At 48.7% G+C, this 15,328-nt stretch overlaps 1 protein-coding gene across 12 annotated transcripts in view; it reads left to right on the top strand.

The window, feature by feature from the left end:
- Positions 1-10,279: 10,279 nt before the first annotated feature.
- The window catches only part of ptchd1 (patched domain containing 1), a 207,588-nt gene continuing 202,539 nt past the window's right edge, over positions 10,280-15,328 (top strand). For all 12 annotated transcript variants that reach the window (XM_068040206.1, XM_068040209.1, XM_068040208.1 and 9 more), the window contains exon 1: positions 10,280-10,847. In XM_068040206.1, the coding sequence (XP_067896307.1) occupies positions 10,491-10,847 (357 nt within the window). In that variant the 5' untranslated portion in view covers positions 10,280-10,490. The remainder of the gene's footprint in view (positions 10,848-15,328) is intronic.

Here is a 15,328-nt window from a genome sequence, read left to right as displayed (position 1 = left end):
AGGGTAGTGAGCTCAGAAGAGAGAGAACATGATCAGTTGAGATGGAGATTAAAATCACCAAGGGTGAGAGGTTATTCAACACAGAAGCTGAAGGAGGAAAGCAAAGGAGATATCTCAGTGATAAAATTTTTATCGTACTTGAGAGGGCGGTCGAAAACAATAATTTTGAAAGAAAGGTGAGACGGGTGGAACAAGGTGAGATGCTTGAAGGAGGAGAAAGTGCCAGAGGAGTAGGGGATCTGACCAAGGTGTGATCTGGTGATAAGTGCCGCACCACCACTACAATAGTCTTAAACTTTAAATGACAACTTTAAATGAGTGCTGCCAATTCCAGATAGCATAGTAATTGGCTTCATCCAGATTTTAAAAACCGTTTTAGACTGTCTGTTTTTGTGAAACAAATAAAATGTTGATGAGTCCATAAAATGGATTAGTAGAATGAAACCAAATTCTTATTTACCCTTGTGTTTTGGTTGAGTGGATTTTTTAATCATTTCTAAGTATTCACACATTTTACAGCAATGTTCTGGGAAGTTATATATACCTACCTGATTTTCCTACCCCATTTTAAACATAATAGTCCTATTAAATTAACAATAAAATGTTAGTGGACATGAATATTTACTGGGCTTGTAAATTGCAGGAAGATTTGTTAGGACTCACAGTTGGTCAGTGATCCATGTTGTATTATCTACTGATGAAAATATTTGAACAATTGTCTCCCGTAATTGGACTCCTCCTGGCCACATGGAAATCAATAAATTTGGAACGAGTGGGAAGGCCTGATCTTCATGGGCTGAGATAACGTCAATCCCAGTAAAGGATGGCGAGAAGAATTAAACTTAAATTCAGTGTTACTTTTTACACATTGCTGACAATTACCAATTGATTTAGACTGTATGTGCTAGGAATTATTCTACACCTATGAATTATACGTTGCCTATCAAAACATAGTCATCATCGAATTACCAACTAGCTCAGATAGATTCCATGTGCTTTACGGATAATTGACATAATTAGCAATGTGACCATTCGGAATACACATCCAGTGTATGGATTTATGTAATTGCTGCATATGTATAAGTGCTGATCTATACTGTGTGACAGAAACCACACCAGCCAAATGAAAACATATTAATTTTGTCAGATGGAATGCTACTTGAACCTTTTTGCTGGACATTGCACAGAACTTGTTTAAAAGAACCACAGAGCTGAACGGCTGAAAACCTGGTTGCACATGTGCATTCCGAGAGACAGTAGCATAGACAGACAATGAAAGTGCTCCCTGATTCAATAGTGATGATCAAAGGAATTTGAGAGCTATTGACTTTGTAAGAGACAGCACTCCATCCCCCCACCGAGTGTAGCTAGTAAGCTTTGAAGAATCAAAATTCCTCCCCAGAAGGTTATGTTTCAAACAAAGAGCTGACCAGATGAGGAATTGTAGAATTGTGCCTCACAGAAAGGTTTGGACAGATTGCAATCCGAAGACCAAAGAGAAGGAAGGTCCCTCTCTCTCTCTCTGAAACAAAGTCCCAGGCACCCACAGAAGCAGCTTAAGCCTCAAGACAGAAGACCTCTTCAGCCTTCTGGTACCAGAGAAACAAGTTTGAAAGTGTGCATTGGGCCCCAGCGAGAACTGCGAGACCGCAACTCCAATCAAGGACTGTACAGCAAAACTAAAGACAATAACGGAATTCCATTTACTACTCCAACCCCCCAGCCCCACCCCACCCCGCTCCTTTATTAATTCTCTCCCTCTGTATCTATTTGTGTGTGTTTCTCGTATGTATGCTAGCGTGGGTGCATTGCGTATTTTAGTAATTTTAACTGAGTTAGAGTGATAAGGTTAATAAACTTACATCTTGTTTAAACCTAAGTAAGCCTGTCTGATTGGTTCATTTACAATTAGACAGCAGTGAGCAAGGACCTACTGAGGGGTTAAGCTAAAAACATTGTGTTTTAAAAGTTAAACCCTATTACAGCCAAACCAGGAAAGGGGCCTGAGGGGTGCCTGAGACCCCTTCCTCACCTGGTTGTAACAATTGTCTATTATACACCAATTGAATCCTGAATAAGGCATAATTTGTTTGCCAAGAAATATTGGATCACGGCTGCTATTTTTCAAAATAAAATCAACGTAAATATTCCACCATTGAAAAGGAAACATTGGGACTTCAGCTGGCCCTTCAACATTTCAAAGTTTATGTTAATAATGGACACAGGGAAATCCTGATATATACTGACCACAACCCTCTAACCTTCTGAGAGAAATTCAAAATTAGTTATGCCAGGCTGTTCAAATGGAGCTTACTCCTCCAGCTGTTTAACTCGAAAATCACATATACAGCTGGGAAAAACAGTGTCATCTCAGACCACTGTCCGGAACTTAAACACTGTGCCACCAGGAAACTGTGGAAGACTAAAGACAGGAAGACAGTATACCTGAGGAATGCATGTGATGAATGCATGTAGAGGTGTGCTATCGTATGTTCTTACGCTCTTTTCTTCCTAAAAGAAAAATCTAAAACAAAAAAAAAATGAAGTACCAAGGAACTTGATTTTTTCCTTTTTTGCGGGCAGGTGTCACACTCATGCAAGAAACAGTTATAAACTAAACAGAACTGGCGCAATTATGGACTGTAAAGAAGAACTGATGGTTGAAACGCCAAAAAATAGACACACTTATACTGCAGACAAGATGGAGTCTTGGTCAGATGACCTCTCCTGTACTGTAAATATACATAGTGACTGCTGGAAACTAAACCCATCATCACGTCTGGACTAGTCCTGGAGAAAGCACATTAAAATGCTAAACAGCCCATTCAATGCTAAATGGCTCCTATCTTCAAGAACTGGGTTGACAAAGGCCTTCAAAGACAGGGAGACTCTGGATTCAAAACCAAAACAACAGGTGGGACATAATACCACATTATCAAGGTAAGTCACATTCAACCCCATTAAGTAGCAATGGTCACATGTTCAAATACACTGCAGGGGAAGCATCTATGGTCACCTGACCGAAAGCAAACCTGATAAGGGTTTTTCTTTAAAAAGAGGTCTCTGAATGATATACAGAAAAGCCAGCCAGCCAGGGAAGATGAGATATCCTTTCCAGCCAAGACGACAACCCTGCCTATAACATCTTTAAACCACAGAGACAGAGACTGCAAGGTGACCTTGAAAACTCCCTCCATCTGAGAAATTATAACAGGATTCTCGTCACCAACTTTGACTGAATCTTAACTAGAGGAGTCTGCAACACTTCAGTGAACCAAGAAAAGGTACACCCAGGCCTGCACTGCTGTTAAAAAATTCCTCCCAGAAAACCAAGGCGGTTTCAAAGTGAACAAAATTCCTCATCGAAAACCAAGAAGGTTAAAAGAGTTCACTTTGAAACAACAATTGGACTTAAATGCATGTTCTCCTCTAATCTCTATCGCTTCTTCTGTGTGTGCATATGTTTGCATATGTGAGTGGGTGAGGTTGCGAACATTTTTTGGTTATTGATTAATAAATAAATTATCTCTCTCTTAATCAGGGTTGTCCAACGTTTTCGGCCGCAGGGCCGCATTACAAGTTTTGCTCGGCCCAGGGGGCCAGCAAACAAATTTTGAAAGATAAAGGCATTAAACATTTATCTTACTAATAAAAACAAATGTGCATTTTTGTGAAGAAGCTTTAAATGAGAAGACTAATTTATTGACTTACTTTCTCATCACTATATTGAAAACTGATTTAGTGACATACCTGGCATTGTTTTTGCTTGCATAAATAGTCACTCTCTGCCCGCAAACTTGATGTAACGATGCAGAGTATTCTGGATAGATGTCTATCTTACAGGATTGACCTTGATCTCTCTCCCCCCTCTCCCTGTGTTGTGTGTGTGTGTGTGTGTCACATTCTCTCTTCCCTCCAACCTATCCTCTTGGACTAGGGGACACAGATTTAAAGTTTTGTGCAAAAGATGCAGGGGGAATATGAGGAAGTACTTTTTTACGCAGCAGGTGGTAATGACCTGGAAGTCGCTGCCCACAATGGTGGTGGAAGTGGAGACGATCAATGACTTCAAAAGGAGGCTGGATGGCCATCTGAGAGAAAGTGACTTGCAGGGCTACAGGGTTTGAGCCAGGGAGTGGGACTGACTGCATAGCTCCATGAAGAGCCGGCATGGGCTCAGTGGACAGAATGGCCTCCTTCTGTGCCATAAGTAAACGACTCTTTGACTCTCTCCCTCCTGTCTGTCTCTCTCTCCCCCTCTCTGTCCCTCAACATCCCCCCTGCATCTCTCCCCCCTCACTCTCCAACCCCATCTCTCCAGTGTTCTCCGCTCTCTGTCCCCTACCTCTGTCTCTCCCCAGCTCCTCCCCTTTCTCTCTCTGTCCCCCCTCTGTCTCTGTGACCCTCTCTCTCTGTTCCCCCCTCTCCTTCTCTCTCTCCCTTACACAATTGCAGAGAGTGGAACACTCAGCAGATGGCTGGTGAGTTCTTTTAAAAAGCATTGCGCTGTCAGTTTCACAACTGACAGCTGCTGACATCAGGAACAGCCATTTCCCAACAGACTCGAGGTTTTCCGGTGGGTTCTGACTCTTTTAAAAGCCCGCCGGAAAACCTCGAGTCTGTTGGGAAACAGCTGTTCCCAATGTCAGCAGCTGTAAGCTGTGAAACTGACAGTGTGATGTTTTTAAAAAGGCCGCTCTGTAGGAATGGGAAATTTCCCATCTCCAGTCACGGTGAGGATGAGGAACTACCCCAAGAACAGTTTACATCCGCGGGCTGGATCCTAGCCCACAGACCGTGCGTTGGACAATCCTGCTCTTAATCCTACGAGAAAATCATCGTTTGTCTGTTTATTTGGCCAATAAAACATGCAGGGACTAAAACAATACATTTTTTTGAAAACACTGTCTACGGTCAGTTGAGAGGTGAAAAGTAGAAGTCATCCCACACCATCTCCCCCTGTCCGTAACACAGTCTGGAGCACTGCTGATCAGTTTAACTACTGAATTCCATTAATTCTATCCTAAACTTTATAGTGATCCTTGGAGTACAAATACCAATAACACAATAGTTTCTGCTTCTAATGTGCTCCTGTTTCTGTAATTTCTCCATTTGATCCTCTGCAGTCTTTACTCATTTCTTTGATAATTGTTGCAGCAGCAGTTCTTTTCATAGAATGAAACAGCACAGAACGAGCTCATTTGGCCCACTGTGCTTGTGCTTATAGTTTAGGTGAGACTCTTCATTCGGATTGATTTGATTTTGGTTCGCCATTCTCCATATCGATCTTGCAGCGATACATCTTGTCGCTGCCAGTCCACTTAAAGCAGGAAACTTGCGATTGCCTTTATTTTATTGAAGGCAGAACTACAATATGTATGGAAGAATAGGAACAGGAGTAGGCCATTTGACCCTTTGAGCCTGCTTCGTTGTTCAATAAGATCATGGCTGAGTTTCTACCTTAACTCAGAGTTTAGGAGGGTGGAAGATGGGAAACCAGTCAGGAGCATATTGCAATAGTCAAGTCTATAGTAACAAAGGCATGGATCAGGATTACAGCAGCATATGAGCTAAGGCAAGGCCAGAGACAGGTCAAGGAGGTGGAAGTCGACAGACTTGGTGATGGAGCAGATATGGAGTTGGGAGCTCAGCTCAGTGTCAAATATGACACCAAGGTTGTGATCTGTCTGATTCAGCCTCAGTTGCCAGGGGGAGAGATGGAATCGGTGGCTGGAGAACGGGGTTTATGGCATGGACCAACGAGAATGGCTTCGGCCTTTCCAATATTTAATTGGAGGACATTTCTGCTCATCCAGTACTGGTTGTTGGACAAGCAGCATGACAAATCAGAAGTAGTGGAGGGGTTAGAAAAGTGGTGGTGGTGAAATAGGTGTGGGTGTCATGAGCATTCAACTAATGATGTTGTGCCTTCAGCTGCTAAGGCCCTATGCTCTCACATTCTCTTCCTAAAACTTGCTGCCTCTCTACCTCTCTGTCCTCATTTAAGATGGTCTTTAAACCCTACCTCTTTGACTAAGGTTTTGGTCATCTCTCCTAATATCTACAAGTATAGCTCGGTGTCAAATACTGTTTGATAACGCTCCTATGAAGCAACCTGGGGTGTGTTACTACGTTAAAAGGTGCTATATAAGTACAAGTTGTGTTGTTGTTACATTAACCGGGATATTGATCAAGGAAGTGTTGCAATTATTCATTGACCAATATTCACAGAATTAATCTAGGAAATATTCAGAAGCACAGCTCTGGGAATGGGGAACTTAGATAAGCAAAGGTCATAACCTTAAAGGATTTGAGGACAAAGAGGTTAACTATTTAAAGTAATAGTGGGTCTGAATTTGCTGGAAAGGTATGTTTGGTACCATTTGCCCTTCAGATCGCACTATTTACACCTCAATTTGCTGAATCTTTTATCTATCTACAGCATAGCAAGGTCAATGATGAATTAGGGACTGTGTGGATGGCGCAGCCAATGGTTTAACATGCAAACCAAACACATGCCACTACAAAAAAGCTGAGAACAGATGTTATAACTTGTAGTGAAGCACTAGGTCAGCAAACTTTAAATCAATGTAAAAAAAATTAATATTTAAAACAACATTTTAAAAGGTTGTTAAAAACTAATCTTAATGTCAGCACATCCCTTTCGTAGCAGAAATGTCACAGGAAGGTTTGAAGAAAAGGTTGCAAAACTTTGTACACCACCTCCCCCCCCACGCCCCCCCCAGGATCCTTGTCCCTGCCTGTTGAACAAGTCGGTGATGGTGGAGTGGCAAAGGACAAAGGCAAAGGCAGCATGAGCACTTCCCCAATTCTCTGTGCTAACATGCAGGATGCGCACTGGCGCATCATAGACAAAAGAACATTTAGCAAACAATAACCATTCCTGTCTATGAAAGTGACTGGTTCCTCAAATGCAGCATGAACGTCCCATCCATAGTTCCTGCAGCCAGGGGAAGCCAGCAATCCTGTGGAAACTGATGGACCATTTGGCTATGCAGGGGCCATGTTGTATTTAATGAAATTAGCTGCCTTGTGAAAGAGGCCATCTATCACCGGTTGACTGCAAGTCCTCACTGCTCCTTGGCTGATAATACAGAGGTCTTCAGTGCCTGGCAAGAAGGAACCAGAGCTGTAGAAATCGAGAACTGTCATTACCTTCACTGCCAATGATGTGGCCCTGCAGGAGGTAAGTCTGTTTCAGATCTTCTTGGAGCATCGCAGAGATGGCCAATTGCTTCCTGGGTGAATCGGAGTCGGTGCATGTACAGCTCCTCAAATGAGACCTATTCCCGGTACACTCTTGGAGTGATGCTAGGGTCGAGTAGTGAGTTCAGATCAGTCTCCAGTAATGCAGCCTCAATCAAGATGCATTCTCCTTCTGCTCCTCCCCCAGGTTGTGCATGATAATCATGAACAGGGCAATTGTTCAGGGGATAGACCTGCTTTCACCTTCCTAACACATAGAAAGAGGTAATAGCATGCTGGATGCCAAAACTGGCAAGAAAAGACCACCATAACTAAGCAAATTAGAGAAAAAAAACTCGACGAGCAATTTCCAGACCCCCACGGGAGACTTCACTATTAGAAAAGTCATTTTGCTGGGCTCTCAGGCAGAGAGTCATGTCAGGGTTGTAAATTAAGTCAATGCCAGGCTACTAGTGCCATTATTTTTCAGTCCAACTGACTGCAAATAATAGCGTAAGCCTGGCAAACTCAATGCATTATTTACCTGGAGGTTTTACCTATGAATATGACGGCACACCGTCAATGCATTATTACTATGGTGCAAGTTTCCAGTAAATTCAGGCTCATAATATGACTAAGTGGAATGGAGTGGGACTAATTAGATAGCTCTGGTAGAGCTGGTTCAGGCATGATGGGCCAAATAGCCTTCTTCTGTGCTTCTATGATCAGCGCTGTGCAGTAACAGTGGAGGAAATTGGCAGTGAATTTCAATGTGAATGCTGCAGCCCAGCCCTCTGAGTTATCTGCACTCCTCCAATCTGGACGCTACTACAGCCCCAGTTAATATCACTTCTGTGGCCGTGACATCAGCTGTCTGGGCCCTAAGATCTGTAATTCCCCCATAAACCTTACCGCTCTTCTATCTCTCTTTCCTCCTTTAAGGTGTTCCTTAAAACCTGCTATTTTCCTGTCCTAATATTTCCTTAAATGACTCAAATTTTGTTTGATAGAGCCCTTGTGAAGTGCCTCGGCACGATCTTATTACATTAAAGGCACTATGTAAACACAAGTTGTTGCAACAGATGAGGATGATCTGCATCCAGTGCACTCGCTTGGCACAGTAGCCCCGGCTGCTACAGCGAGGAACAAATTGCACTAACAACGCAGCTTTCACAACTTCAGGACGCAGCAAAATGCTTTTACAGGGAAACGCTGAGCTTATTTTCCTTTGAGGCTTGAGGCACTGCCGCCACGTCCCGGGGAACTGTGGTGGCCGACTTGCATGAACAGCAAGATCCCACAGAGAACTACATGACAGTGAGCAAGATCATTGCTTTTGTTTTTAGTGATGCTTGTCGCGGGATAAATATCGGCCAGGGCATTGGGGAGAAGTCTTGGAGAGACTCCTCTTGGATTGGGGATGATGGGATCCTCCACACACCACCTCCCCAGCTGAGGGGGATAGAGGGGGGCCTGGCGAGAGGGACGGGGCAACAGACAGGGGACAGTGGTCTGCCTGCCTGGGGGCCTGTGGAGCAGGAACTTTCCCTCAGAGGGCGGGTTAAGAGGCCCACCCACAGGCTCCCCCTGCCCTTTCCTCTCTCCAGACTACCCCTACCTCTCCCTCTCCCCAGGCTCCCCCTGCCTCTCCCAATCCCTAGGCTCCCCCTGCCACTCCCTCTCCCCAGGATCCCCCTGCCCCTCCCTCTCCCCAGGCTATCCCTGCCCCTCCCTCTCCCCAGGCTATCCCTGCCTCTCCCTCTCCCCAGGCTATCCCTGCCCCTCCCTCTCCCCAGGCTATTCCTGCCCCTCCCTCTCCCCAGGCTATCCCTGCCTCTCCCTCTCCCCAGGATCCCCCTGCCCCACCCTCTCCCCAGGCTATTCCTGCCCCTCCCTCTCCCCAGGCTATCCCTGCCCCTCCCTCTCCCCAGGCTATCCCTGCCTCTCCCTCTCCCCAGGATCCCCCTGCCCCTCCCTCTCCCCAGGCTCCCCCTGCCTCTCCCTCTCCCCGGGATCCCCCTGCCCCTCCCTGTCCCCAGGCTCCCCCTGCCCCTCCCTCTCCCCAGGTTATTCCTGCCCCTCCCTCTCCCCAGGCTCCCCCTGCCTCTCCCTCTCCCCAGGATCCCCCTGCCCCTCCCTGTCCCCAGGCTATTCCTGCCCCTCCCTCTCCCCAGGCTATCCCTGCCTCTCCCCAGGCTATCCCTGCCTCTCCCTCTCCCCAGGATCCCCCTGCCCCTTCCTCTCCCCAGGTTATTCCTGCCCCTCCCTCTCCCTCTCCCCAGGCTATCCCTGCCTCTCCCTCTCCCCAGGATCCCCCTGCCTCTCCCTCTCCCCAGGATCCCCCTGCCCCTCCCTCTCCCCAGGCTCCCCCTGCCCCTCCCTCTCCCCAGGTTATTCCTGCCCCTCCCACTCCCCAGGTTATTCCTGCCCCTCCCTCTCCCCAGGCTATCCCTGCCTCTCCCTCTCCCCAGGATCCCCCTGCCCCTCCCTCTCCCCTGGCTCCCCCTGCCTCTCCCTCTCCCCAGGATCCCCCTGCCCCTCCCTCTCCCCAGGATCCCCCTGCCCCTCCCTCTCTCTGCCCAGGCTCTCCCGACCTCTCCCACCACCAGGCTCCCCCTATCTCTGCCTCTCCCTCTCCCCAGGATCACCCTGCCTCTGCCTCTCCTTCCTGCTGCTCCCTGTCCCCCCACCTAGCCCCCCCAGGCTTGCCCTCCCTTGCCGCAAGCTCCCTCTGCCTCTCCATCCACAGGCTCCCTCTCCTCCTCCCTCCCCAGGCTCCCCCTACTTCTCTCTCTGCAGGCTCCTGCTGCCCCCCATCCCCACCAGCTCCCTCTCCTCCTCCCTCCGCAGGCTCCCTCCCCCCGCTCCTCCACAGACCCCCCCAGATTCCCTCTCCCCCTTTCCCAGCTCCGCCTGCCTCTCTCTCCTCAAGCTTCCTCTCCCTGGCCTCCCCCTCCCCAGTCTCTCCCTCCTCAGGCTGCATCTCCTTCTCCCCGGCTCCCTCCTCCCAGTCCCCAGGCTCCGCCCGCAGCCTGTCAGTCGGCAGGGAGCAGGAGTTGAGGGGGAGGGTGTGGGGGCCGGGCTGTCCCGCCTCCCCTCCCCGCCCTGCCCTGCCGAAAGCGCCGCCTTCTCGGGAGCAGGCCTCCAGCCAGCCGAGCAGTGAACGAGGCGGATGGCGGCCGGCTTGAGCGGCTGCTGGGCCGGCTCCGAGTCCGAGGCCTGGGCCGGCTCCGGGGTGTGAGGCCCGGGTCTGGTTCCGGGTTCCGGGCCCGGGCCTTGTCAGGATGCTACGGCAGCTGCTGCACCGGGGGCTGAAGAGCTGCTTCTACCGCCTGGGCTTCTTCATCGGGAACCACCCGGTGCTGTTTGCCTCGGCGCCCGTGCTGCTGGCCATTCTGTTCGGCGCCAGCTTCAGCCGCTACCGGCTGCAGGATAACATGGAGTACCTGTTCGCCCCGAGACATAGCCTGGCCAAGATCGAGCGAAGCCTCGTCAACAGCCTCTTCCCCGTCAACCAGTCCAAGCACCTGCTCTACTCGCACCTACAAAGCCCGGGGCCCTACGGCCGGGTCATCATCACCCGCTCCGGCTCTGGCTCCGGGAACCTGCTGGACCCTCTCCACACCCGGCTCATCCTCCAGGTCAGACCGGCCGCCTTATCCCATCAGAATCCCACTTTCATCCCATCAGAATCCCACTTTCATCCCATCAGAATATCAGATTCATCTCATCGGAATCCCAGCTTCATCCCATCCATCAGATACCCACCCTGATCCCATCAGAGACCCACCTTCATCCCATCGGAAGCCTATCTTCTGATCAGAGACCCACCTTCATCCCAGCAGTATCCCACCTTCATCCCATCAGAATCCCACTTTCATCCCATCAGAGACCCACGTTCATCCCATCGGAATATCAGATTCATCTCATCGGAATCCCAGCTTCATCCCATCCATCAGATACCCACCCTGATCCCATCAGAGACCCACCTTCATCCCATCGGAAGCCTATCTTCTGATCAGAGACCCACCTTCATCCCAGCAGTATCCCACCTTCATCCCATCAGAATCCTACTTTCATCCCATCAGAGACCCACCTTCATCCCATCAGAGACCCACCTTCATCCCATCGGAATCCCACCTTCATTCCATCGGAATCCCACCTTCATCCCATCGGAATCCCACCTTCATCCAATCGGAATCCCACCTTCATCCCATCGGAATCCCAGCTTCATCCCATCAGGGACCCACCTTCATCCCATCGGAATCCCACCTTCATCCCATCAGACACCCACCTTCATCCCATCTGAATCCCACCTTCATCCGATCAGACACCCACCTTCATCCCATCGGAATCCCACCTTCATCCCATCGGAATCCCAGCTTCATCCCATCAGAGACCGAACTTCATACCATCAGAGACCCACCTACATCCCACGGAATCCCACCTTCATCCCATCAGACACCCACCTTCATCCCATCAAAGACCTACTTACATCCCATCAGAATCCCACCATCATCCCATCGGAATATCAGATTCATCCCATTAGAATCCCAGCTTCATCCCATCCATCAGATACCCACCCTGATCCCATCAGAGACCCACCTTCATCCCATCGGAATCCTATCCTGATCAGAGACCCACCTTCATCCCAGAAGTATCCCACCTTCATCCCATCAGAATCCCACCTTCATCCCATCCATCAGATACCCACCCTCATCCCATTCGCTTACCCACCCTCTTCCCATGAGATTCCACCCTCATCCCATCAGATATCATATTTCCACCCTCATCCCAACAGTTAACCACCCTCATTCCATCAGATACCCACCCTCATCCCTGCAGATTCTACCCTCTTCACGTGAGATTCCACCATCATCCCGTCAGATATCATCATATTTCCACCCTCATCCCATCAGTTACCCAGCCTCATCCCTTCAGTTGCCATCAGTTACCCATCCTCATCCCATCCGATTCCACCATCCTATCAGATTCCACCATCCTATCAGATTCCACCCTCTTCCCATCAGATTCCACCCTCTTCCCATCAGATACCCACCCTCTTCCCATCAGATACCCACCCTCTTCCCACCAGATACCCACCCTCAACCCATCAGGTATCTACCGTCATCCCATCAGATACCCACTCTCATCCCATCAGATATTATATTCTCACACTCATCCCAACAGTGACCCACCCTGATTTCATCAGTTACCATCAGATAACCACCCTCATCACATCAGTTACCCAGCCTCATCCCAACTGATTCCACCCTCTTCCCATGAGATTCCACCCTCATCCCATCAGATATCATCATATTGCCACCCTAATTCCATCACATACCCACCCTCATTCCATCTGTTACCATCAGATAACCACCCTCATCTCATCAGTTACCCATCCTCATCCCGTCAGATTCCACCCTCGTCCCGTCAGATACCCACCCTAATTCCGTCAGATTCCTATCCTCATCCTATCAGATTCCCACCTTTATTCCATCAGACTCCCATCTTTAGCCTATCAGATTCTCACCCTCATTCCATCAGATACCAGCCTCATTCCATCAAATACTCAACCTCATCAAATCTGATTCCCAACCTCATCCCATCACATACCATAGGATTCCCATTGTCATCCCATCAGTTCCCCAGTCTCAACAGATTATCACCTTCATCCCAACAGATACGCATCCTCATCCTATCAGATAGCCACCACATCCCCTCAGATTCCATCAGGTACACACCCTCATCCAATCAGATCCCATCACCCACCATTATCCCCAGATTCCCACCCTTATACCATCAGATACATCAGATTTTCACCCACATCCCACCACATATCCACCCTCATCCCATCAGATACCCACCCTCATGCCATCAGATACCCACCCTCATCCCAACAGTCTCCACCCTCGTCCCATCAATGACCCACCTTCATCCCATCAGTGACCCACCTTCATCCCATCAGAATCCCACCTTCATCCCGTCGGAGTCCACCATCATCCCATCAGAATCCCACCTTCATCCCATCCGTGACCCACCTTCATCCCATCAGAATCCCACCTTCATCCCATTAGAATCCCACCTTCATCCCATCAAATACCCACCTTCATCCCATCAGAATCCCACCTTCATCGCATCGGAATCCTACCTTCTGATCAGAGACCCACCTTCATCCCATCAGAATCCCACCTTCATCCCATCAGAATCCCACCTTCATCCCATCGGAATCCTACCTTCTGATCAGAGACCCACCTTCATCCCAGCAGAATCCCACATTCATCCCATCAGACTCCCACTTTCATCCCACCCATCAGATACCCACCCTCATCCCATCACTTACCCACCCTCATCCCAGCGGATTACACCCTCTTCCCATGAGATTCCACCCTCATCCCATCAGATATCATCATAGTCCCACCCTCATCCCAACAGTTAGCCACCCTCATTCCATCAGATACACGCCCTCATCCCAGCAGATTCCACGCTCCTCACGAGATTCCACCGTCATCCCATCAGATATCATATTTCCACCCTCATCCCATCAGTTGCTATCAGATACCCACCCTCATCCCATCAGTTACCCATCCTCATCACATCAGATTCCACCCTTGTCCCGTCAGATACCACCCTCTTCCCATGCGATTCACCCTCATCCCATCAGATATCATATTCCCACCTTAATCCCATCAAATACCCACCCTCATCCCATCGGTCACCATCAGATTCTCATCCTCATCCCATCAGTTACCCATCCTCATCCCGTCAGATTCCACTCTCGTCTCATCAGATACCCTCCCTAATCCCATCAGATTCCTACCCTCATCCCATCAGATTCCCATCTTCATTCCATCAGACACCATCAGATTCCCACCTTTAGCCGATCAGATTCCCACCCTCATTCCATCAGTTACCCACCCTCATCCCAATAGATTCCATCCTCATCCCATTGGTTACCATCAGATTCTCATCCTTATCCCTTCAGTTACCCATCCTCATCCCGTCAGATTCCACCGTCGTCCCATCAGATACCCTCCTTCTTCCCATCAGATACCCACCCTAATCCCATCAGATTCCTACCCTCATCCCATCCGATTCCCTCAGATTCCCACCTTCATTCCATCAGACACCATCAGATTCCCACCTTTAGCCTATCAGATTCCCACCCTCATTCCATCAGATACCCGCCTCATTCCATCAAATACTCAACCTCATCAAATCTGATTCCCAACCTCATCCCATCACATACCATAGGATTCCCATTGTCATCCCATCAGTTTCCCAGCCTCAACAGATTCCCACCTTCATCCCAACAGATACTCACCCTCATCCTATCGGATAGCCACCTCATCCCCTCAGATTCCATCAGGTACCCACCCTCATCCCATCAGATCCCCACCCTTATACCATCAGATACATCAGAATTTCACGCACATCCCACCAGATATCCACTCTCATCCCATCAGATTCCACCCTCATCCTATCAGTTCCCACCCTCATCCCAACAGATTCCACCCTCATCCCATCAGTTCCCCATCTTCACCCCATCAGATGCCACCCTCGTCCCATCAGATTCCACCTTCCTCCCATCAGATACCCACCCTCATCCTATCAGATACCCACCCTCATCCAATCAGATTCCCACTCTCAACTCAACGATTACTCACCCTAATCCCAACTGACTTCCACCCTCCCATCAGATCCCACCCTCCTCCCATCAGATACACACCCTCATCCCATCAGATACCATCAGATACCCACCCTCATCCAATCAGATTCCCAAACTCATCCCAACAGATTCCCTAATCCCATCCGATTTTCACCCTCGTCCCTTCAGATTCCATCAGATTCCCATCTTCATCCTACTAGACACCACCCTCATTCCATCAAATACTCAACCTTATCAAATCCAATTCCCACCCTCATTCCATTAGATTCCCAACTTCATCCCATCTCATACTATAGGATTCCCATCCTTATCCCATTAGCTCCCAGCCTCAACATATTCCCACCTTCATCCCATCAGATACCCACCCTTATCCTATCAGATAGCCACCTTATCCCCTCAGTTTCCATCAAGTACCCACCCTCATCCTATCAGATACCCACACATCCCAAGAAA

The sequence above is a fragment of the Heterodontus francisci genome, chromosome 10 (genome assembly GCF_036365525.1).
Source record: "Heterodontus francisci isolate sHetFra1 chromosome 10, sHetFra1.hap1, whole genome shotgun sequence".
NCBI classification, from domain to species: domain Eukaryota; kingdom Metazoa; phylum Chordata; class Chondrichthyes; order Heterodontiformes; family Heterodontidae; genus Heterodontus; species Heterodontus francisci.
This window is presented reverse-complemented; position numbering and strand designations above follow the sequence as displayed.